Source organism: Coregonus clupeaformis, chromosome 9 (assembly GCF_020615455.1).
Source record: "Coregonus clupeaformis isolate EN_2021a chromosome 9, ASM2061545v1, whole genome shotgun sequence".
Taxonomy (NCBI): domain Eukaryota; kingdom Metazoa; phylum Chordata; class Actinopteri; order Salmoniformes; family Salmonidae; genus Coregonus; species Coregonus clupeaformis.
Window position 1 is genome coordinate 23,477,330 of NC_059200.1, and position 25,295 is coordinate 23,502,624.

A 25,295-nucleotide genomic window follows, 5' to 3' on the forward strand; every position below is an offset into this window, starting at 1 on the left:
GCCTGCACTGACTTCACTCTCCTCACAGTCTCTTGCCTCTCTCGCACCCTATAACAGCCGACAAGGACACATAAATGATTCTTTCAAGATTTTAAATGACACAATAAGTGCTATACCTGGCCTGCTGTAAAGAATGACAGTTTCCATCCCCCCTCCGAACTTCTGTCTTCCACTCAGCCTGAGCTGTGCAGTGTGCATAGCTCAGCGGGACAGAAGATCCAGCTCAGTGGGACAGAAGTTACAGATGATGCCCAAATAAAAGGCGGTTATCTGGACCCTTTTACCTGGCGGTGGCATATGGAGACAGACTAGGCTGAGACTCACTTCTCACTCACACTGTGAATAAAATGAGAATGAAAATGTGGGAAGCATGGATGATTATGCACGTAGCTAGTAACCTCGTCCCCAGGCTCGAATTGCTGGCACATAGAGCCTGTTAACGCTGTTCCTCAAAGTGAGACTTGAAAGGTGTGTGGTTAAAGGTAAACTCAGCGATATGACGTAGAAGCAGAAAGTAAACAGCATAGTGGGTCAATTTCCGTAGCAAAAAGAGCGTTGAAGCGCGAGGCTCAACTTCTCCACACAGCGTGAAGCGAACCCATGCACATGCGCAAATACTGTGTGTAGCGAAGTGTTGCATCTCGTTCATCTCAATATCTCCAGTGCTGCTTGTGGTAACGTAATTTGGCTGTGTCTACCTTTAAAATGGAGGCGGGAGAGGGAGAAAGCCTGCTACAGCTGTATTAGATGGGACTTTGAAAAACATTTCTAGCACAGCGACCGTAACATTTTTGGAGAGCCCAATTGATTCTGAATTCAGGCATATAAAACGTATATGTGCAACAAACATTTTTTTTTTCTCCCGAACTCACTTCCTTGTTTTGCCTAAAGAGGTGAAGGTGCTAGATGCCTGGTGATGGACTGAGAGATCAGCCAATTAAAACCGGTGTCTGTTTTTGCTGCTCCTGTCATAGACTGCCATTCAAGTCCCGTTCTGATGCGCTCTGAAACCAAACATCTAGACAGAGAGCAAGCTGGCTGGTAGGTGAGATTACGTAGCTAGTAACTAGATCTAGCTTGTTCGTTGAGCCAGCCAGTTAAATATGATGTACATTCAATGAATGCATGGATTACATCACACCACCACGACAAAACTTTTTTTTTTTTTTACAATGGGTGAGTTGCAAGCTACTCTGCTTTTTCACTGATACACACCAATGAATGAAGAGTGTGCATATACACTGGTGCATATAGCTGATGAGAGATTCTGCAAAATATCCTAGTTATTTAGGTGAAATAATCTATTCAACTAGCTTGTTTCGTTGGGCCAGCTTAATGCAATGCAATGTCACTAATAGACCAACTATTTTTTATTATTTTTATTTTACAATGGTGAGTTAAAGTTCAATAATTGCAATGCTAGCAACTGTGTTTTTTTCGATGATGCACACATTGCACCATTATATGAAGAGCGTGCATATGCACAGAATTAACCACGTTTCCATTAGCAGTTTTTATGCACGTAAAGTCATATCGTATAAAATAAAATCATGACAGCTGTGATGGAAACAGGACGTTTCTGTGTAATTTTATAAATGCCGACAGATCATTTGTTTGTTCAACATGGTGGGATCTTTTTGTGACTGTAAAATTAATTATGCAGGAAATGGCAGTGGAAACGTCTTTCTGCGCAAATATTGATATAACAACCATCATATCAAAGTAAACTTGGAGTCACGTGATGATATAGTGTGTGGTCCTCCCACTACAACTCGTGAAACCATGCAGTTTATTAGGCTACAGATGAAATAAGTTATGATGAACTTCACAGGGTGGTGAATGTGCACGGTGATGAGCTTGATACTGCTTTCCAATAAATACTAAGGGTCTTATTCTGGTGAAAAGATGATTGATGCTTGACTGCCATTTGACAAATAAAAAGGTTCTTGCTCTTATCCATAAAAATCTCATCATGTACACTAGCCAACCCACACAGCCTACCCACACTGTATCTGCGAGATGTTGGCTAGATCTCAGGTGCCAAAACCAGATTAGGCACATTTGCTATTCAACGCAACAGTTTTTGTGGCAAAACTATTGGTAGAGTTGAAAATGCGATGGAAACACATTGAACTTTAGATTTGTATTTGCTACATGAAAATGTAAGTGAAAAAGTAAATTTTGTGTGCATTACTTCATCACGCACTTATATTTTATCCTCAACAAGTCTGTTTGGTGGAAACACCACTGTTGGGAAAATGCACATATTTTCTTTATGCAGATTCTAGAATATTTGCATTAAAATCTGTCGCCAATTAGATGGAAACCTAGCTACTGAGAAATTCTGCAAAATATCCTAATCTTGGCGAAATAATCAACTTTAACTAGCTTGTTTCGTTGGGCCAGCTTAATGTTAATGCAATGCATGGTCATTGGTCACTAAGACAAACGTACATATTTTTTTTTACAACAACAAATCACACATCGATTATCTACCTTAACGGAACTTTGTGTTTGCGACATGCTTGTTGCTCTCTGGAGTCAAGAGGTAGATGGCATGTTTGCAAAATATATTTTTTCAAGGAGCGGAGAGGGAGGGGCACCACACCAGAGGGTACATACCATTCCAGAGATGTATGTGAATGCGACTGGATGGACTGCAAGGCAAGTACCGGCTTGGCTGAGGCTGCTGAGCAGCACACTGAAATGTGTGGCGCGAATAGACAGTAAGCAGAGGAGGCGCTGTGCGTCCGAATGACTTTGATTGATTTTGTAAAAATTATTGGGGTAACCTGTTCTTAATATTGGCCAGTTTTGCCTATGTACTACACAGAAACAAATTGAACAGTGGGTTTCCCAAACGTACCTCTATAATCTACACAATAGGTCCAGGATATATGGTTTTGTAAGCTAATAGATGTGTAGCACAGGAGGTTGGTGGCACCTTAATTGGGGAGGACGGGCTCGTGGTAATGGCTGGACCGGAATAGGTGGAATGGTATCAAATGCATCAAATACATCATACAAATGGTTTCCATTGTGTTTGATGCCATTCCATTTGCTCCTTTCCAGGCCTTTTTATGAGCCGTTCTCCCCTCAGCAGCCTCCACTGACGTGTAGCATCCAAAGAAGATGAGTATAATGTGTAAATCAGGCAGTTAATGATACTGTCCCCTCTGTGTGTTCCAGGCGTTCACAGGGAACAGCAATGCAGACAGTGTGGTGCAGTTTAAACTGCAGCAGCCAGTCTTCGCCAGGTTCCTGCGGTTACTTCCTCAAGACTGGAACCCCAATGGGAGGATAGGCCTGAGACTGGAAGCCTATGGATGTCCTTACAGTAAGTACAACCAGGGGAGTTGGAGAGGACATCATTACCTTTTTACAGGGATGGAAACTCCCTGTAGGCCCGGAGATCAATTTCCCCCCTATATACAGTACCAGTCAAAAGTTTGGGCACCTACTCATTCAAAGGTTTTTCTTAATTTGTACTATTTTCTTTATTGTAGAATAATAGTGAAGACATCAAAACTATGAAATAAAACATATGGAATCATGTAGTAACCCATATTTTATTTTTGAGATTCTTCAAAGTAGCCACCCTTTGCCTTGATGACAGCTTTGCACACTTTTGGCATTCTCTCAAACAGCTTCACCTGGAACGCTTTTCCAACAGTCTTGTTGTTCCCACATATGCTGAGCACTTGTTGGCAGCTTTTCCTTCACTCTAAGGTCCAACTCATCCCAAACCATCTCAATTGGATTGAGGTCGGGTGATTGTGGAGGCCAGGTCATCTGATGCAGCACTCCATCACTCTCCTTCTTGGTCAAATAGCCCTTACACCGCCTGGAGGTGTGTTTTAAGTCATTGTTCTGTTGAAAAACAAATGATAGTCCCACTAAGCGCAAACCAGATGGGATGGCGTATCGCTGCAACTACTAATTAGCATAACCATAAATATAACATTATCATCGCAGTGCATCTTCAGACATAAACACCTGAAAGATATGAAATATATACTTACATATCAACAAGGACGTACACTGGCCTTGGCTAATGTAACCGGCACTGTACTGCACGGCTGTATCTCTGCGTTGTGTGTGATTGATTGGGACTATAGACGTGGACTTCGGCGATCAGGCTGTTTTAGTGAATCAGAATTCTCTCTGCATCCAAAAGAAAATACAAAACATTTGTAGAGCACAAATATGTTCTGCCCATTGTCGCCTCTTTCTCTCATAGTGCATCAAAATTATTTTTAGAATACAAAAATGAGTACAACCTCTCCTTATAATGTATCATTTACATTTACATTTAAGTCATTTAGCAGACGCTCTTATCCAGAGCGACTTACAGTTAGTGAATACATTTTTTTTTTATACTGGCCCCCCGTGGGAATCGAACCCACAACCCTGGCGTTGCAAACACCATGCTCTATCAACTGAGCTACATCCCTGCCGGCCATTCCCTCCCCTACCCTGGACGACGCTGGGCCAATTGTGCGCCGCCCATGAGTCTCCCGGTCGCGGCCGGTATCAACACATAACATACATTTTACATAGATAAAACCACATACCTGCATCCAAAAGAAAATACAAAACATTTGTAGAGCACAAATATGTTCTGCCCATTGTCGCCTCTTTCTACAACATAGACACACAATACAAAGGACTGGAATCAGTCGAGGAGCTAGCCATCGTTCACACATACATACAATACCTTAGCTAGCTAGTAACCACATGTTGAATTCAGAATGTTAATATCATCCTAAAAAGTACAATTACAATTACATCTTAACAATACCATCCACTCATGAGTAAACTCTAAATATACAACATTATTCATGAACAAAACACTGTGTGTATGACTTTGTGCTTGAAGGGATCTAACTTCTCTAAAGAGGACAGAAAAAGCGTGCCTACCTCTCATAGTGCATCAAAATTATTTGAGCACGAGCACGCAGGGCAAAACGTAAGTACCCACTTCCCTATTCCCAGGATGCAGGCATGCATAATAACAAATCAACATGCTATATTAATATATGAACCTGGTGAAATTCACAAAGTACTTTAACAACTGTTACATTCACCCCTCCTGAATTTCACCAACCTTGTAAAACGAAACAAAATAATCTACCAAGCTCAAGGCATAATTCTGAATTCAGCTCAAAGCTACCAATAGGGTTCAGGGCAAGTGAAAGTTGGTCAGACCTTCAACTGCCCCTAGATGCATAATGCCTCTTACACTATATCTACCTTCTTAGCCGTAAAAGAAACTGTCATTCTGTATTATATCTCTGTACTATGTTCAACATGCACCTTCTGGGGGATTGACTCAATTAGTCTCTTGACAGGTTTAACTACCCTCCCCGCCCTTGTGCGACCCACCACTGGGCTAGGGGCCATGGTGACTAACAGTGGTTCTGGCCTTAGATCATTGATCAGAGGAGGGTTTGAAGGAATCAGCTCCAGGATCTCAGAAGTGCTTCCCAGGTCATTTTCCTCAGGCAGGCGAGGTTCTTCTGATTCTGTCTTTGCATCCGATGTCCACAGCTCGGAGTAATCGCTTGAATACTCCGCCATCCAAGATGCACTTTCCTCCCCAGAGACCTCCATGTCTTCCCTGTCCAGTCCATCACTGGAATGCGTGGCCTCTCCTGCATCTATATTGATTGAAGGTCCTGCAGCATCACTGTCATTGAAGTACTCTGAATCATCAATTTCAAATGGCAGGAAGTTCACCTGCAGCAGTAGATTTCTGTGAACCACCTTCTCTCTGCCATCGCGGCCTTGGATTCTGTATGTGTGAGTTTGTGGATTGACTGAAGTCACTGTGAAAATCTCGGGATTCCACTTGTCAGCCAACTTGCGACGGCCCCTTTCACCCTTGTTGGCGATGAGGACACGATCCCCCATGGACAAACTGATGCCTTTAACCCGCTTGTCGTACTCCTGACCTTGTCGTCTCTGTTGCTTGTCAGTGTGCCTTTGGGCTACACTCATAGCTTCCTTCAGCCCAGTGATCAGCGTCTCGACATACTTGTTGCAATCCACAACACTGGAGTCGTCCAAGACATTGTGGAACATCACATCCACTGGTAGTCGAGGGACCCTACCAAACATGAGAAAGAATGGAGCATAGCCCGTGGTCTCGTGAACAGAGGCATTATAGGCGAATGTCAATGACTGGATTTGTTCAGGCCAATATTCCTTGGTTTTCAGGGGTAGACTCCTGAGCATGCTGCCTAAAGTCCTGTTGAAGCGTTCAGTCTCTACATTCCCCATAGGTTGATATGCTGTGGTTCTTGACTTTTGGACACCAGAGAGCTTAAGAAGTTCTGCTATTAACTCACTCTCGAAATTCGCGCCATGATCAGAATGGATCCTTGCAGCAAATCCGTAGACACAGAACATTTTACATTTACGTCATTTAGCAGACGCTCTTATCCAGAGCGACTTACAAATAGGTGCATTCACCTTATAGCCAGTGGGATAACCACTTTACAATGTTTTTGTTTTTTGTTTTTGTTTTTGGGGGGGGTTGGAGTAAAGGGGGGGGTAGAATGATTACTTTATCCTATCCCAAGTATTCCTTAAAGAGGTGGGGTTTCAAATGTCTCCGGAAGGTGGTGAGTGACTCCGCTGTCCTGGTGTCGTGAGGGAGCTTGTTCCACCATTGGGGTGCCAGAGCAGCGAACAGTTTTGACTGGGCTGAGCGGGAACTATGCTTCCGCAGAGGTAGGGGAACCAGCAGGCCAGAGGTGGATGAACGCAGTGCCCTCGTTTGGGTGTAGGGACTGATCAGAGCCTGAAGGTACGGAGGTGCCGTTCCCCTCACAGCTCCGTAGGCAAGCACCATGGTCTTGTAGCAGATGCGAGCTTCAACTGGAAGCCAGTGGAGTGTGCGGAGGAGCGGGGTGACGTGAGAGAACTTGGGAAGGTTGAACACCAGACGGGCTGCGGCATTCTGGATGAGTTGTAGGGGTTTAATGGCACAGGCAGGGAGCCCAGCCAACAGCGAGTTGCAGTAATCCAGACGGGAGATGACAAGTGCCTGGATTAGGACCTGTGCCGCTTCCTGTGTAAGGCAGGGTCGTACTCTCCGAATGTTGTAGAGCATGAACCTACAGGATCGGGTCACCGCCTTGATGTTAGCGGAGAACGACAGGGTGTTGTCCAGGGTCATGCCAAGGCTCTTCGCACTCTGGGAGGAGGACACAACGGAGTTGTCAACCGTGATGGCGAGATCATGGAATGGGCAGTCCTTCCCCGGGAGGAAGAGCAGCTCCGTCTTGCCGAGATTCAGCTTGAGGTGGTGATCCGTCATTCATACTGATATGTCTGCCAGACATGCAGAGATGCGATTCGCCACCTGGTTATCAGAAGGGGGAAAGGAGAAGATTAGTTGTGTGTCATCAGCGTAGCAATGATAGGAGAGGCCATGTGAGGATATGACAGAGCCAAGTGACTTGGTGTATAGCGAGAATAGGAGAGGGCCTAGAACTGAGCCCTGGAGGACACCAGTGGTGATAGCACGTGGTGCGGAGACAGCTTCTCGCCACGCCACTTGGTAGGAGCGACCGGTCAGGTAGGACGCAATCCAAGAGTGAGCCGCGCCGGAGATGCCCAGCTCGGAGAGGGTGGAGAGAAGGATCTGATGGTTCACAGTATCAAAGGCAGCAGACAGGTCTAGAAGGACAAGAGCAGAGGAGAGAGAGTTAGCTTTAGCAGTGCGGAGAGCCTCTGTGACACAGAGAAGAGCAGTCTCAGTTGAATGACCAGTCTTGAAACCTGACTGGTTTTGATCAAGAAGGTCATTCTGAGAGAGATAGCAAGAGTTGGCTAAAGACGGCACGCTCAATAGTTTTGGAGAGAAAAGAAGGGATACTGGTCTGTAGTTGTTGACATCAGAAGGATCGAGTGTTGGTTTTTTGAGAAGGGGTGCAACTCTCGCTCTCTTGAAGACGGAAGGGACATAGCCAGCGGTCAAGGATGAGTTGATCAGCAAGGTGAGGTAAGGGAGAAGGTCACCGGAGATGGTCTGGAGAAGAGAGGAGGGGATAGGGTTAAGCGGGCAGGTTGTTGGGCGGCCTGCCGTCACAAGTCGCAAGAATTTATCTGGAGAGAGAGGGGAGAAAGAAGTCAAAGCATAGGGTAGGGCAGTGTGAGTAGGACCAGCAGTGTCATTTGACTTAACAAACGAGGATCGGATGTCGTCAACCTTCTTTTCAAAATTGTTGACGAAGTCATCCACAGAGAGGGAGGAGGAGGGGGGATTCAGCAGGGAGGAGAATGTGGCAAAGAGCTTCCTAGGGTTAGAGGCGGATGCTTGGAATTTAGAGTGGTAGAAAGTGGCCTTATCAGCAGAAACAGATGAAGAAAATGTAGAGAGGAGGGAGTGAAAAGATGCCAGGTCTGCCGGGAGTCTAGTTTTCTTCAATTTCCGCTCAGCTGCCCGGAGCTCTGTTCTGTGAGCTCGCAATGAGTCATCAAGCCACGGAGCTGGAGGGGAGGACCGAGCCGGCCGGGAGGATAGGGGACATAGAGAGTCAAAGGATGCAGAAAGGGAGGAGAGGAGGGTTGAGGAGGCAGAATCAGGAGATTGGAGGGAGTTGGGTTGAGCAGAGGGAAGAGATGATAGGATGGAAGAGGAGAGAGTAGCGGGAGAGAGAGAGCGAAGGTTGCGACGGCGCAATACCATCTGTGTAGGGGCAGAGTGAGTAGTGTTGGAGGAGAGGGAGAGAGGAAAGGATACAAAGTAGTGGTCGGAGACTTGGAGGGGAGTTGCAGTGAGATTAGTAGAAGACATGATCCCACAGTTTACGAGTTACTTGCTTGGCTGTCTGGTTTCTGCATGGCCATGCATGGGCAAGTTTAGTGAAGTGGTCAGTCACCACCAGAACGTAAACTGAGTTCTTCTTACTGTCTTCCGCTGTCCAAAAATCCAAAAACACACCAACTCCATGGGAGAGCAGGTTTTGATGCTCTCTAACGGGGCTCTAGCCGCTGGCTCTGGAGTCTTTGCTAGAACGCATCTCTGGCAGCAGCGTACATACTCCTTGATGTCTCTCTCCATTGCAGGCCAGAAAAACCTCTGTCTTGCCAGGGCTAGAGTTGTAGCCTGGCCTTGATGTCCTGCAAGGTCGTGAATGCCGGTCATTGCTTTGAGTCGCAACACCTCTGGTAAGACATACCGGAATTTTCTCCGGTTTGTGTGACTCTCCTTAATGACACGATACAGAACTCCCTCTCTTAGGATCAAGCGGTCCCACTGCTTCATCAGCAACAACACTTTAGAAGAAACATTATATCGGGCACGTCTGGTGGGCCGTTTTTTATTGAAGACGAAAGGGATGACCTTGGAAACCACAGAGTCTTGCAGCTGGAGACCTCGAAGTTCCTCATGCGAGAGTTCAGGCAAAGTGTCAATACCAGGAGAAAGCAGCTGTTGGATGTTGGAACCAAGCTGGATTGCTTGCATCTCCGTTGAACATTCCCAGTCGATATGGAGCTGACATATAGCTTTCACTTCAGCAGTGGTCAAGGAGGTTATCTCTTGGGGATAAGAAGCCCACCGGAAGGCATCTTGGACATCATCATTTGGCGTCCCAACAGCCTCAGACAGAAGTGCTAGGTAGGACTCCCTCATCAGTCTCCGCGCGGCAGTCACTTCGAAGGGGTCGCCTCAGTGCATCTGCTACTGTATTCTCGCTGCCTGGGATACGCTTCAAATCGAAGTTGTACGGTGCAAGCTTGGCAACCCATCTTTGTTCGCAAGCGTCCAGCTTGGGTTTTGTCATGATGTACGTTAACGGGTTACTATCTGTTCAGACAGTGAACTCGTGCCCCTTAAGCCAGTGACTGAATTTCTCACACACGCTCCATTTCAGTGCTAGAAATTCAAGTCTGTGTGCTGGATACCTTCTCTGCGACTTACTCAGGGTCTTGCTCGCGAATGCTATGGGCCTTGCTTTATCTTCACCTTCAGGCACTTGACAAAGCACAGCCCCGAGACCATCCAAAGAAGCATCAGTGAAGAGAATGAACAGCCTCTCAAAATCAGGGTGAGCCAGCACGACACAATTCAGAAGAGCATCCTTCAGCTTCTGGAATGCAATGACACACTCCTCAGTCCAATCCGATAGCGTCAGCTTCCGGAAAATCCCACTGTTGCCCTTCTTCCTCCCATCTCTTCCTCTTCTCTTTTGACCCCCAGTGAGTGCAAACAAAGGCTTGGCTATGGAGGAACAATCAGGAATGAAGTGCTGGTAATATAATACCATACCCAAGAAGGATTTCAGCCTCCGAGCAGAGGGAGTACACCCGTCTGCCTCCATCAGCTGAGCTTGGCTCATCTTGGCAATGGCCTCCACCTTCTCAGCATCCACTGACACACCGTCCTCTTTAATGATATGTCCGAGGAATTTCACTGTTCTTCATAGGAAGTGGCATTTCTTTGGTGCTAGTTTGAGATTGTTGGCACTTAGACGGCTAAACACAACTTCGCTGCAGAGCCAGTTCCTCGGTGGGTGCAAAGACCAACAAGTAATCTAGGTAACAAAGGAGATTTGAGAAATGTAGGTCCCCAAATATACTTAACATCATTCTCATGAAAGAGGCCGGGCTGTTACACAGACCTTGTGGCATGCGATTGTACTCATAAAGTCCCATCGGTGTGGTAAAGGCTGTGTACTTCTTGTCCTCTTCATGAACTGGAATGTTATAAAATCCTTAGGTCAAGTCCATGGTGCTGAAAAATGCACTGCCACCAAGGGCTGCGAGGCAATCTGCTTGATGAGGAAGGGGATGAGCGTCCTTCACCGCTCCTGCATTCATCCACCTGAAGTCAGTGCATAACCTCAGACTCCCGTCTTTCTTCCATACCATGACTAAAGGGGAGGCATACTCACTAACCGACTTGCGTATAAGGCCTACTTCCTCTATATCTGTTAATACCTTCCTCAGCTTCATGTAATGAGCAGGCGGAACCCTTCTGTATGGTAGGCGGAAGGGTCTGTCATCAACCAGATGGATACGGTGAACATAACCCCTGGCTTCTCCGCAGTCCAGATTATGTCTTGAGAAGATGTCTTCATATTTTGTGATGGTATTCACAAGCTTCTCCTTCCACTGGTCATTCACTTGGCATCCATCAATGTTGATGTCTCCTAATCCTTGATCAGACAGTCTTTGTTTCAGGTTGTGGTAGCCATTGTCATCCTGCTTCTGTTCCACTGGGGTCTTCCTCACCTCATGAAGGCCCTGAAAAATTGTTGCATCCTCAACAGCCAAGCATGTAGACACATCGGCCAGCTTCATGTTACGTCTTAGAGTGAGATGTTTATCTGAACAGTTTACTACCTTAAAAGGGACCAAGCCATCTTCCCACATGGGCGTAATAACTCTACCCACAAGTATGTTTCTGGGCATGATCTTTGACCTGGTAGGCTCGACTATTACAGTGCTGCCTGGAGACAATGCCACATTTTTAGGAAATTTACCCCAAACTAAGTGTTCAGTCTTGGGAAAAAGAGTCACAGCTTGAGTGAGCTTCACGGTCCCAATCTTTCCATCAACTTGCTGTCCCTTCCATCTTGTTACACTTGTCATCATCTGCAGAAACTGCTCACCCTCTGGTGAGTGAGTCTGGCCATCCATGTTGTTGACTAGCTTCCAGTATTCGTCAGTGCCCTTTATCTCATGCAATAGATGCTTAATGACGTTCGATCCCAAGATAAGATCATCACGCTGTCCAGGAACAACTAGGGTGGGCACTTTAACATCAATCCCATAGATTTGCATCTCCAAGTCATAGAAACACTTTGGTGAGGCCTTCTTCCCCCCACAACCCACTAACGCTAACTCTTTAGGAGGCTGATATTGCTGAAGGAAGGGCACCTGCTTCCAAAAGTCTCTGCTCAGTAGGTTCACTCAATGTACAGGCCATAGACCCAGTGTCAAGCATGCCCTTAAGCTGCACTTTCCCATGTACAGACACAGAGGTGTAAAACAAATCTGAAAAAGCCTCAACCTCTTGTGAACCTAACATAACAATGTTCTCTCCTTCTTTCGCATCAGAGCACAACATCTTATATGTTTTCTCAAGATCATCATATTCTTTCCTGGGGGTAGACAGTGAACACCCCACATTTCCCCCCTTCACCTGTGGGCGTGTCAGTTTAACGGTTGCTGCTGTAGTGGGTTTCTCTGCTGCTGTGTTGGGCGTCTCTCTCCGCCGGGATTGGCATAGCGTTCCCCCTGTTTTGGACAATTAGAGTTCCAATGATCTGGGGAAAAGCACCAGAAGCACAGGTTCTCATGTCTACAGTGCATCACAGTGGAGTGATCTGTTGAGCCACAAACACTGCATTCCTTACGCCTGAAGGGCTGGGTGGGGAAAGATGGCGCCCTGGCCTGTGTCTGTGAAACCATAACAGGTGGTATGCTCTTCTCTAAGGTACGTTCAAGCAGGTGAATGAGCCTCTCGATACTTGCACTCTGCCCATCTTGTTTGGCGCTTGATGTGAGAGAAGTGTCACTGCACGCACCAGAATTGGCCCCGCCTTCAAACAGAGTTGTCTGGGGATGTACTGTTACTTGCTTTGAGGATACAGCGGTAGAATGACACATGGTGGCCTTTCTGCGGCATTCATGTTCATAAATTCTCTCCTGTACTTCACTCGCAGTCCATTTCTCAGCAGACTTGTATTGGAATACTGCTGCCAGTTTGGGGTCAGGGCAGTATGTTACAAACATCATGACGACATCTTAGTTGTAGCTGTCAATCTTCTTTCCTTGTCTCTTAAGACCATCGTCAGCGACATCTACGGCCTTGTTCAATCGAACTCAATACTCCATAACAGCCTCTCCGGGTACAGGTTTAGTATTGTAAAAATCAGCTAAAGGCATGCATGAGTAGGCCAATTCGCTGAAATTCTGTTTCAGAATGTCAAATACAATCTCTGGCTTCTCTTTAGGATCAACAGTTGTCTCATTGCGTAAATTTATCTTTACCATGTCTCTTGCTTTGCCAGATAATCGACTAATCATCTCATCCGATTGTTCCCCAACAGGACATCTCTTCCTCCTCAAGTATATTCTCATCAACTCCTCCCATTCAAGAATGGAGCATTTGTCTGTACTATCTCCTCTATATGTAGGAGGTTCCTTCACATCTGATTGCATGATGAACTTCATTTTTCTGAGGTCTACATATCCTGCTGACTCTGAGTGATGATCACTTATCTTCTCTGTACTTACTGGTGGCTCATGAGTGCTGGACCTGCCACTCTGCATTTCCTCCCTAATGGAGCTCCCTATTTCCTGGGCTAGCTGAGTGACCAGCTCAGCTAAACCATCTACAGGGGCATTTTTATTAACACTAGATGAAGGGCTTTCATCAGTATTTTTAGTGGAGTAAAACATGGGGGAACCTACTGCACCTACATGCTTTACAGGTGTTTGATCAGGGTATGAGAAAAAAATCCCCTCCCAGCAGTGAATTTGGGTTCATCATCACCATTATAAGATGCCATGTCACTAAACCACTAATGTTATGTTAACATTTCTGTTGATGAACACACTTCTATATTAGTTAACCATAAACAGCACTCTCAATACATCGTTTTCAGAAAAGAAATGAACAGGGAGAATATAGACTGCAGATCTGCTTTTTGCCACAAGGTGGCAGGAGTACCTCAATGATGTAAACAGAGTCTCTAGAGCAGCAGCGCCGCGGTGATTGAGCTGACGTCGATCAACGATGAATCCGGGTCTAGAAGGCACCAATGTAACCGGCACTGTACTGCACGGCTGTATCTCTGCGTTGTGTGTGATTGATTGGGACTATAGACGTGGACTTCAGAGATCAGGCTGTTTTTAGTGAATCAGAATTCTCTTTGCATCCAAAAGAAAATACAAAACATTTGTAGAGCACAAATATGTTCTGCCCATTGTCGCCTCTTTCTACAACATAGACGCACAATACAAAGGACTGGAATCAGTCGAGGAGCTAGCCATCGTTCACACATACAATACCTTAGCTAGCTAACATGTTGAATTCAGAATGTTAATATCATCCTAAAAAGTACAATTACAATTACATCTTAACAATACCATCCACTCATGAGTAAACTCTAAATATAGAACATTATTCATGAACAAAACACTGTGTGTATGACTTTGTGCTTGAAGGAATCTAACTTTTCTAAAGATGACAGAAAAAGCGTGCCTACCTCTCATAGTGCATCTAAATTATTTGAGCACGAGCACGCAGGGCAAAACGTAAGTACCCACTTCCCTATTCCCAGGATGCAGGCATGCATAATAACAAATCAACATGCTATATTAATATATGAACCTGGTGAAATTCACAAATTACTTTAACAACTGTTACACTAACACAATGAAAGCTAACTGGTGGGAAAACACAAGGATGGCTGGAACTTTCTCTCACTTGACTTCTCTCGAGCTGACCTCTGAGCTGGAGATCACCCAGCATGCTCTGCGCCACTTCACCGGTGGGCGGAGCTACAGCTCTGATATAATGAACTAACATTACTGATAAGATTAACTACAAATACTTCACAGCCTTTTGTACAACCACCTCTGAATTCACTATGTTAATTCACTCCTAAGAAAGGCTCAATACTTAACTATCTTAGCTCTTACTTACATATCTTACCCAAACAGACATGAGACTAGATGTCTAGGGGTGTTTAGCCACCCCATCAACAGAGGACCTGGCTAGGTATAACCACTAATAACAAAAAAACTCTAGTCCAGTACTTAAATGATGGAAAGGGTTCTCTGCTCTAGTGGAGTAGAGGAGCTGCTGTCCATAACAGCCGGGCGGAGCAACAGCTCTGATATGATGAACTAACATTAATGATATGATTAACTACAAATACTTAACAGCCTTTTGTACACTATGACACTCGAAATTGAGCTCATGTGCATCCTGTTTCCATTGATCATCCTTGAGATGTTTCTACAACTTGATTGGAGTCCACCTGTGGTAAATTCAATTGATTGGACATGATTCGGAAAGGCACACACCTGTCTATAAAAGGTCCCACAGTTGACAGTGCATGTCAGAGAAAAAACCAAGCCATAAGGTGGAAGGAATTGTCCATAGAGCTCCGAGACAGGATTGTGTCGAGGCACAGATCTGGGGAAGGGTACCAAAAACTTTATGCATCATTGAAGGTCCTAAAGAACACAGTGGCCTCCATCATTCTTAAAGGAAAGAAGTTTGGAACCACCAAGACTCTTCCTAGAGCTGTCCGCCCGGCCAAACTGAGCTATCGGGGGAGAAGGGCCTTGGTCAGGGATGTGACCAAGAACCCGATGGTCACACTGACAGTGCTCCAGTTCCTCTGTGGAGATGGGATAACCTTCCAGTAGGACAACCATCTCTGCAGCACTCCACCAATCAGGCTTTAATAGTAGAGTGGCCAGACAAAAGCCACTCCTAAGTAAAAGGCACATGACAGCCTGCTTGGAGTTTGCCAAAAGGCACCTAAAGGACTCTCAGACCATGAGAAACAAGATTAAACTCTTTGGCCTGAATGCCAAGTGTCACGTCTGGAGGAAACCTGGCATCATCCCTACGGTGAAGCATGGTGGTGGTAGCATCATGCTGTGGGGATATTTTTCAGCAACAGGGACTGGGAGACTAGTCAGGATCGAGGGAAAGATGAACGGAGCAAAGTACAGAGAGATCCTTGATGAAAACCTGCTCCAGAGCGCTCAGGGCCTCGGACTGGGGAGAAGATTCACCTTCCAACAGGACAACGACCCTAAGCACACAGCCAAGGCAACGCAGGAGTGGCTTCGGGACAAGTCTCTGAAGTCCTTTAGTGGCCCAGCCAGAGCCCGGACTTGAACCCAATCTCTGGAGAGACCTGAAAATAGCTGTGCACTGACACTCCCTATCCAACCTGACAGAGGTTGAAAGGATCTGCAGAGAAGAATGGGAGAACCTCCCCAAATACAGGTGTGCCAAGCTTGTAGCGTCATACCCAAGAAGACTCTAGGCTGTAATCGCTGCCAAAGGTGCTTCAACAAAATTTACATTTTACATTTACATTATTTTATTTTTTTCATACTGGCCCCCCGTGGGAATCGAACCCACAACCCTGCCGTTGCAAATGCCATGCTCTACCAACTGAGCTACATCCCTGCCGGCCATTCCCTCCCCTACCCTGGACGACGCTGGGCCAATTGTGCACCACCCAATGGATCTCCCAGTCGCAGCCGGCTACGACAGAGCCTGGATTCGAACCAGGATCTCTAGTGGCGATGCAGTGCCTTAGACCACTGCGCCACTCGGGAGGACAAAATACTGAGTAAAGGGTCTGAATATTTATGTAAATCTGATATTTCACTTTTTATATATACATACACTGCTCAAAAAAAATAAGGGAACACTTAAACAACACAATGTAACTCCAAGTCAATCACACTTCTGTGAAATCAAACTGTCCACTTAGGAAGCAACACTGATTGACAATACATTTCACATGCTGTTGTGCAAATGGAATAGACAACAGGTGGAACTTCTAGGCAATTAGCAAGACACCCCCAATAAAGGACTGGTTTTGCAGGTGGTGACCACAGACCACTTCTCAGTACCAATTCTTCCTGGCTGATGTTTTGGTCACTTTTGAATGCTGGCGGTGCTTTCACTCTAGTGGTAGCATGAGACGGAGTCTACAACCCACACAAGTGGCTCAGGTAGTGCAGCTCATCCAGGATGGCACATCAATGCGAGCTGTGGCAAGAAGGTTTGCTGTGTCTGTCAGCGTAGTGTCCAGAGCATGGAGGCGCTACCAGGAGACAGGCCAGTACATCAGGAGACGTGTAGGAGACCGTAGGAGGGCAACAACCCAGCAGCAGGACTGCTACCTCCGCCTTTGTGCAAGGAGGAGTAGGAGGAGCACTGCCAGAGCCCTGCAAAATGACCTCCAGCAGGCCACAAATGTGCATGTGTCTGCTCAAACGGTCAGAAACAGAATCCATGAGGGTGGTATGAGGGCCCGACGTCCACAGGTGGGGGTTGTGCTTACAGCCCAACACCGTGCAGGACGTTTGGCATTTGCCAGAGAACACCAAGATTGGCAAATTCGCCACTGGCGCCCTGTGCTCTTCACAGATGAAAGCAGGTTCACACTGAGCACGTGACAGACGTGACAGAGTCTGGAGACGCCGTGGAGAACGTTCTGCTGCCTGCAACATCCTCCAGCATGACCGGTTTGGCGGTGGGTCAGTCATGGTGTGGGGTGGCATTTCTTTGGGGGGCCGCACAGCCCTCCATGTGCTCGCCAGAGGTAGCCTGACTGCCATTAGGTACCGAGATGAGATCCTCAGACCCCTTGTGAGACCATATGCTGGTGCGGTTGGCCCTGGGTTCCTCCTAATGCAAGACAATGCTAGACCTCATGTGGCTGGAGTGTGTCAGCAGTTCCTGCAAGAGGAAGGCATTGATGCTATGGACTGGCCTGCCCGTTCCCCAGACCTGAATCCAATTGAGCACATCTGGGACATCATAATAATATGCCATTTAGCAGACGCTTTTATCCAAAGCGACTTACAGTCATGCGTGCATACATGTTTTGTGTAGGGGTGGTCCCGGGGATCGAACCCACTTCCTTGGCGTTACAAGCGCCGTGCTCTACCAGCTGAGCTACAGAGACCACATGTCTCGCTCCATCCACCAACGCCACGTTGCACCACAGACTGTCCAGGAGTTGGCGGATGCTTTAGTCCAGGTCTGGGAGGAGATCCCTCAGGAGACCATGCGCCACCTCATCAGGAGCATGCCCAGGCGTTGTAGGGAGGTCATACAGGCACGTGGAGGCCACACACACTACTGAGCCTCATTTTGACTTGTTTTAAGGACATTACATCAAAGTTGGATCAGCCTGTAGTGTGGTTTTCCACTTTAATTTTGAGGGTGACTCCAAATCCAGACCTCCATGGGTTGATAAATTTGATTTCCATTGATAATTTTTGTGTGATTTTGTTGTCAGCACATTCAACTATGTAAAGAAAAAAGTATTTAATAAGATTATTTCATTCATTCAGATATAGGATGTGTTATTTTAGTGTTCCCTTTATTTTTTTGAGCAGTGTATATTTGCAAAAAAGTATACAAAAAGTTTTGCTTTGTCATTATGGGGTATTGTGTGTAGATTGATGAGGGGAAAAAAACAATTTGATCCATTTTAGAATAAGGCTGTAACGTAATAAAATGTGGAAAAAGTCAAGGGGTCTGAATACTTTCCAACTGCAAACCTTTCTCTCCACCCAATGGTAAAATGTGTAGAATTGCAGGAAATAAACTCTCAAACAAAACAAAAAATACTTAGGGCCCCCAAAAGGCTAGGGCCGGCTCTGACTGCAGCCCCTCATCAGCCACTGCGGCTCCTCATGATGATTTTGGCCCTCACCACAATCAAAGTTGCCCATCCCTGCATTATTACAATGAGATTACTCTAATCTGGTTGTGTTGACATCATTGCATATTTCTAGTATTAAACAATTCTAGGTAATGACTGTAGGTGTATTAACTGCATGCTCTTTTCTTTAGATGAGCCAACAAACAATATGCGAAAGCTCAATTTATTTTATTTTTCATCACTGTTGTCATTTCTGTTTACAGTGAGCATGTCTCACACAGACATACATATCTAGTACGTCCCACACTGTGGCTCTGTTTCTCCCTCAGTCCAACAACCTGTCCCTGGATTGTTTGTTTTTTAATCAGTCCACCACTGTAGAGTGGTCCTTTATGATATATATTACACAAATATATGAATGGTTTTGTGTTCTTTTTGTATGCAGCACTATCAGGAGGAGTTGTATTAAGATGCAGATGAGCGAGGACAGAGTGGATGTGTTTTGCTATTTTATATTGTGTTTTGAATGATTATACAGTTTCACTCTTAAAACGATTATTGTCCATGGTTTGTTTATACTTATTTATCTGGCTTTTGGCTATGGAACAGCATTCTGAAGGGTTTTTGTTTTAACACAGTGAATGCTACCTGTGCTATAATTGTTATTATTCTGTAATGACCATTTAACAATGTAATTTGTAACCATGTACAGTAAATGCCAGGGAAGTTGGCCTGTAAACCAAAAATGACAATATATGTTGAAGTATGTATGGCATATTCAACTTACAATGCATTGCAAACAATATCAAAAAGGTAAAAGCACAAGATAAAAGGTGTCAGTACTCTCACATTAAAGTCTTCTTTAGTCTTTAATCACAGCTCTTCAATCATAATCATGAAAAATACTTATCTAGTGATTGAAGTGGTTTGATGTGTGACGGACCAAGGCTACCCCGCCTCATTAGAGGCAGTTAAGTAAGAAGAAATTAGCTTAGGCTCTAAATCTCACTCAACCAGCACACACTGGGGTCTATAATGCATAGCTAATTGCTAATGAAAACACTTAACGCAATGAATGACCGCCACTTTGAATAACATCTATTCTATTCTCTTCGGTATCCCAGTGGTCAAATCTGGTTGAAATTGCCTGATTACAACCAGCATTACAGCTGACGTTATTTCAACCAGTGTTTCCCACTGGGTTTCTGAAGAGAATGTATATGCGTTTGTTTTCCTGCTGAAGATGAGGGTTGTGATATTCATTTCGACTATCTACTATCACAGAATCTTAATGTAGTCCTGTGTAGCTCAGTTGGTAGAGCATGGTGCTTGCAACGCCAGGGTTGTGGGTTTGATTCCCAAGGGGGACCAGTATGAAAATGCATGGACCCAACACTGTAAGTCGCTCTGGATAAGAGCGTCTACTAAAACGTAAACATTTAAATGTTATGTTTGCAGAGTCTGATTGTTCTACTGTGTAATATTTACTTGTGAATGTGTTGTTTGATTGTACTACTTCAGTAGAATCTTTACTTGTGAATGTGTTGTTTGCAGAATCTGACGTGGCAAGTTTTGACGGCAGCAGCTGCTTGCTCTACAGGTTCAGCCCAAACCCAACACCAAGTCCAACAGCCAAAGACACTATCTCTCTGAAGTTCAAAACCCTGCAGAACTCTGGGACCTTGATACACACAGAGGGACAACATGATCACACCCTCACGCTGGAGTTACACAAAGGAAAACTTTTACTCCATCTCAGAAAAGGTACAGTAGCCTCTAGTACAGTAAAATCCATTCATCTCTCATGTCCTTTATGACTTTCACTCTACTTTTTAATGATAAATAGTTTTCACAGTTTAGAATGTGTTTCGAGCAGACTCAGCATTTTAGGAGATTAGCCTACCATATAATTTGTTTTACATCGACTATTGTACTTACTACGATGCACAGCAGAGACAGAAAGAAAGTTTCCTATTTGCCAGGCATAAGTGGGGCTAAACTTCAGGTGGGTGTTATGTTGTCAGCTAGCCAGACTGTCCAAGGCATCAACATATGGTGCACCTCTTAGCAGGACCATCTGTCTGTTGCGTACTGCACTCCCAGCCCTGACTCCCAGCCCTGACTCCCAGCCCTGACTCCCAGCCCTCTTTCCAGCCTGGACTCCCAGCCCTCCTTCCAGCCCTCATCCCAGCCATACTCAGCTGAGCATACCACTAGGGTATAGAGAGAGACCTCTCTCTATCTTCACAGGGATGTTAATGCTTAGTGGAGATCTACTGTACTATCAGCACACGGAGCCCACCCACAAACACACACACACACACTGTACTGTCAGCATACTAAACTTGTCTAATACACTGCAGACCTACACATCATTATTGAAACATTTAAGATAACATAGGGCCATAATAAATTCTGCAACTACTGAATGATTGAAGGCAGGATACCTTATTGCTGCATACTGAAGTTTGCTGTATACTGAAGTCGGTTCGTTAGGTGATCCAATCCAAAACCCAATAAAGGGTCTTTACTGTGGGATGCTCTGCTATTCATTATTAGTGGAATAAAATGAAAACCCCACAATCTGTTACTTGAATAACATGATTGTCAACATATTAATAAGAGGAAATGAGAAAGCAAAGTGAGAGACAGGACCTGTGCCAAAACAGAATAAAAGGCAAAAAGCAATCATAGTTTATCAAACTAGTTGAAGGGATCAAATTGTCTGCTGGACTTAATCAATCCAAATGGCCATAGGCTACAGTATTCCATTTTACACTACATGATGAATAAGGCCGGTCTGAAGAGGGTTGTAAATAGTCCAAAAACTATTTGAGTGACCAGGTTTAAACATTTAGTTATTGGTGGAAGTAGTAGTGATGAACCTGGATAGGCCGGTCTCCTTAGCTGTGTTCGAATACTCATACTAACCGCACTAACCCTACTATTTGTGGTGTAAATTGAGTATGTAGTATGCTTATTGGTCATAGTATGGATATAGTTAGTATGCCAAATTACGAAGTATACAAGCAGTGGACACTATTTCCGTGCTTTTAGAGCCCATAATACAATTCAGATTTCAAGAAAATGGCGGAAAATATGCAGCCGATGTCCGACGAGAGCAGATATGTGCCAGGGTGTCTGCTGCTCCTGGGCACGCTGCTTGGTCCTCGTTTGGTGGGTTCTTCTGTCACGTTCGTTTAAAGAAGGGTCGGACCAAGGCACAGCATGATATGCGTACATGTTTATTTAACGATAAACACTCGACAAAACAACAAAGGAAACTAAACGTGAAGTCCAAATGTACAACACAACAAACCTTACACGGAACAAGAACCCACAACTAGACAGTGCCAAAAGGCTGCCTAAGTATGATTCCCAATCAGAGACAACGAGCGACAGCTGCCTCTGATTGGGAACCACACCGGCCAACATAGATATACACATACTAGAATATTCACACCCTGACCAAACTAGCTAGAGTTCTGTAGGCCAGGGCGTGACAGCTACCTAACGTTAGTTGGCTACTAATACATCAAACTTGCAAGGCAGTATATTAACTATATGTCATTTTTAGCTTAGCTAAGTGGTATAGTCGTTGAGTGTTCTCAATGGTCATTGTTAATTCGCTCTGGCTATCTACTCCGATTTCAGAGCACTTTCGTCTGGGTGTGCCAGAGCGCAGAATAACTGATGAATTTACGAACGCTCAACACCCGTTGAATTTGGCCGGTGTCAGTAAACGTCGGCAAAAAAGCATAATTAAATTGTTGCCAGCAGCACAGTTACAGTCACCAACGCTCTGGATAACATGAAAACAGCCTAACCAGCTCTGCTAGGGTGAGTAAAATGGTCAGAGTGAGGTGTTCTCTCATTTGTGTCTAGAAGTAGCTAGAAAGCTAGCCAGTTAGCTTGGGTGCTTGACTGCCGTTGTGAGGTCAGAACGCTCGGATCAACCCTCGGCCAGAGCGTCCAGTGTGCGCTCAGAACGATCCGAGAGCGAAACACTTTGAATTTAAAAACGGACAATCTGACAACGCTCTGAATTTACGAACGCCCAGAGCACACAAACACACCCGAAGTCGTAAAATGTCTATCTAGTAATTTGTTATGCTAACAAGCTAGCAAGAGGTTGCATAGCAACAGCATCAACTTCCGGTAGACAGGTGAAGCGCTAGTGCGCTCAACTGAAAGGATACCGTTCGTTTACAGTATACTAAAATGAACTAATAGTATATAGTATGTAGTATATACTGATTAAGTATGTAGTATACCATATGTTAGTATGGGTATTCGAACACAGCTCTTGTCTGATCATCTTCTGCACATTTCAAAACTCAGTTTATGTGAGTTTAGATCTATTTTATATTTAATCAGGTTTTCCCATTGATGTCAATGTACCTCTTCCAGAAGGGAGACCTGGGGTTTCTACATGTATAGAAATTCCATTGATAACGGTTTGCTTATAGACACTCCGCTAGACAGTTCCCTCTAGGGCCTAGAGTCGAAGCCCTACCGTTTCTCTCTACCTTAGAGCCATGTCACCTGCTCGCCCTCTAGACCTCTCCAACATACTGAATTCCCTCAACAGCAGCTCCAGTTTCCCTGCAATAGCTGTTCTCCTCTACACTACGTGATTGAATCGAGCTGATAGTCAACTAGCCGACAGTAAACTGCAGTTAGTGCTGTCATTTTAAAGGAAAGCTCAGAGGGAGAAAATGAAAACCATCAGTTGTTATGACGGACGAGAGATTATGTCATTCTGCTCATCTTCATATGACCCGGCGCTGACAAAAGGACTGTGGCTCTGCCTCAATCAAAGCGTTTATCTGAACGCTCTCCCTCTCTCCGTATTTGACATCACACTTTCTTTCCTTCCCTCCACCTCTTTATTTCTCCCTCTCTTCACTGTTGTTCTCTTTCCCTCTTCAAATCAAAATCAAATAAAATGTTATTGGTCACATGCGCCGAATACAACAAGTGTAGACTTTACTGTGAAATGCTTACTTACGAGGCAATTCCCAACAATGCAGAGTTAAAAGGTAAGATTTATTCTTGCTAAATAAAAAAGGAAATACTAACACAATAAAAGAATGACGAGGCTATATACAAGGAGTACCTGTGCATGTGTTGTGTGTGTGTGTGTGTTTTGTGTGTGTGGGCGAATGTAGTTTGTGTGTATGTGTGTGTTTTGTGTGTGTGTGTGTGTGTATTGGAGTGTCAGTATAGTATGTGTGAGTGTGTGGGTAAAGACTAGTGAGTGTGCAAGAGAGTCAGTGCAAAACAATGAAGATGACAAAATAAATAATAAAGAGGGTCAATGTAAATAGTTCAGCAGTCTTATGGCGCTCCGGTACCACTTGCCGTGCGGTAGCAGATAGAACATTTATTACTTGGGTGGCTGGAGTCTTTTACCATTTTTAAGCCCTTCCTCTGACACCGCCTGGTATAGAGGTCCTGGATGGTAGTGAGTTCGGTCCAAGTGAGGTCCTGGGCCGTACGCACTGCCCTCTGTAGCACCTTGCGGTCGGATGCCGAGCAGTTGCTATACCAAGCGGTGATGCAGCCAGTCAAGATGCTCTCAATGGTGAAGCTGTAGAACTTTTTGAGGATCTGAGGGCCCATACCAAATATTTTCATTCTCCTGAGGGGGAAGATGCGTTGTCGTACCTCTTCACGACTGTGTTGGTGTTTGGACCATGATAGGACCTTAGTGATGTGGACACCGAGGAACTTGAAACTCTCGACCCACTCCACTACAGCCCTGTCGATGTGAATAGGGGCGTGTTCTGAATACGTGTCCTAGTAATCCTTATGGACCTGTGGCCTTATGAATGTTAACCTGTTTAAAGGTCTTACTCACATCTGCTACAGAGAGCGTGTTCATACAGTCGTCCGGAACAGCTGGTGCTCTCACGCATGGTTCCGTTTTGCTTGTCTGGAAGCGAGCATAGAAGGCATTTAGCTCGTCTGGTAGCCTTGCGTCACTGGGCAACTCTCGGCTGGGTTTCCCTTTGTAATCCATGATCGTTTGCAAGCTCTGCCACATCCGACGAGCATCAGATCCGGTGTAGTAGGATTCGATCATAGTCCTGTATTGACGCTTTGCCTGTTTGATGGTTCGTCGGAGGGCATAGCGGGATTTCTGATAAGCGTCCGGATTAGTGTCCCGCTCCTTGAAAGCGGCAGCTCTAGCCTTCAACTCAGTGCGGATGTTGCCTGTAATCCATTGGCTTCTGGTTGGGATATGTACGTACCGTCACTGTGGGGACGACGTCGTCGATGCACTTATTGATGAAGATGGTGACTGATGTGGTAAACTCCTCAATGCCATTGGATGAATCCTGGAACATATTCCAGTCTGTGCTAGCGAAACAGTCCAGTAGTTTAGCATCCTCTTCATCGGACCACTTCCTGTTTTTGCTTGTAAGCAGGAATCAGGAGGATAGAGTTACAGTCAGATTTGCCAAATGGAGGGCGACAGAGAGCTTTGTGTTCGTCTCTGTGTGTGGAGTAAAGGTGATCTAGAGTGTTTTTTAGTTGCACACGTGACATGCTGGTAGAAATTAGGTAAAACAGATTTCAGTTTTCCTACATTAATTTAATTAATTAATTGCGTTAATTTCCTTGTTATTTATTATCTGTAGCTCAGTTGGTAGAGCATGGCGCTTGCAACGGAAGGATAGTGGGTTCAATTCCCGGGAAGGCCCATATGTAAAATGCATTCACACATGACTGTAAATCGCTTTGGATAAAAGCGTCTGTTAAATAGAATATATTATTTATATTATTTATCATGGTTTTTCTCATTTTTACAACAATCCTCTCCTCCTCTCTCCTTCCCCCTCTCTCCCTCCCCCTCTCTTTCCAATTTCTTTCATGCAGTAATTTACCAAT

General features: G+C 45.0%; 1 protein-coding gene across 2 annotated transcripts in view; it reads left to right on the forward strand.

The window, feature by feature from the left end:
* The window catches only part of cntnap3 (contactin associated protein family member 3), a 218,777-nt gene that overhangs the window by 56,393 nt on the left and 137,089 nt on the right, over nucleotides 1-25,295 (forward strand). For both annotated transcript variants that reach the window (XM_041885548.1, XM_041885549.1), the window contains exons 4-5: nucleotides 3,190-3,337; nucleotides 19,953-20,162. In XM_041885548.1, coding sequence (XP_041741482.1) covers nucleotides 3,190-3,337; nucleotides 19,953-20,162 — 358 coding nt within the window. The remainder of the gene's footprint in view (nucleotides 1-3,189; nucleotides 3,338-19,952; nucleotides 20,163-25,295) is intronic.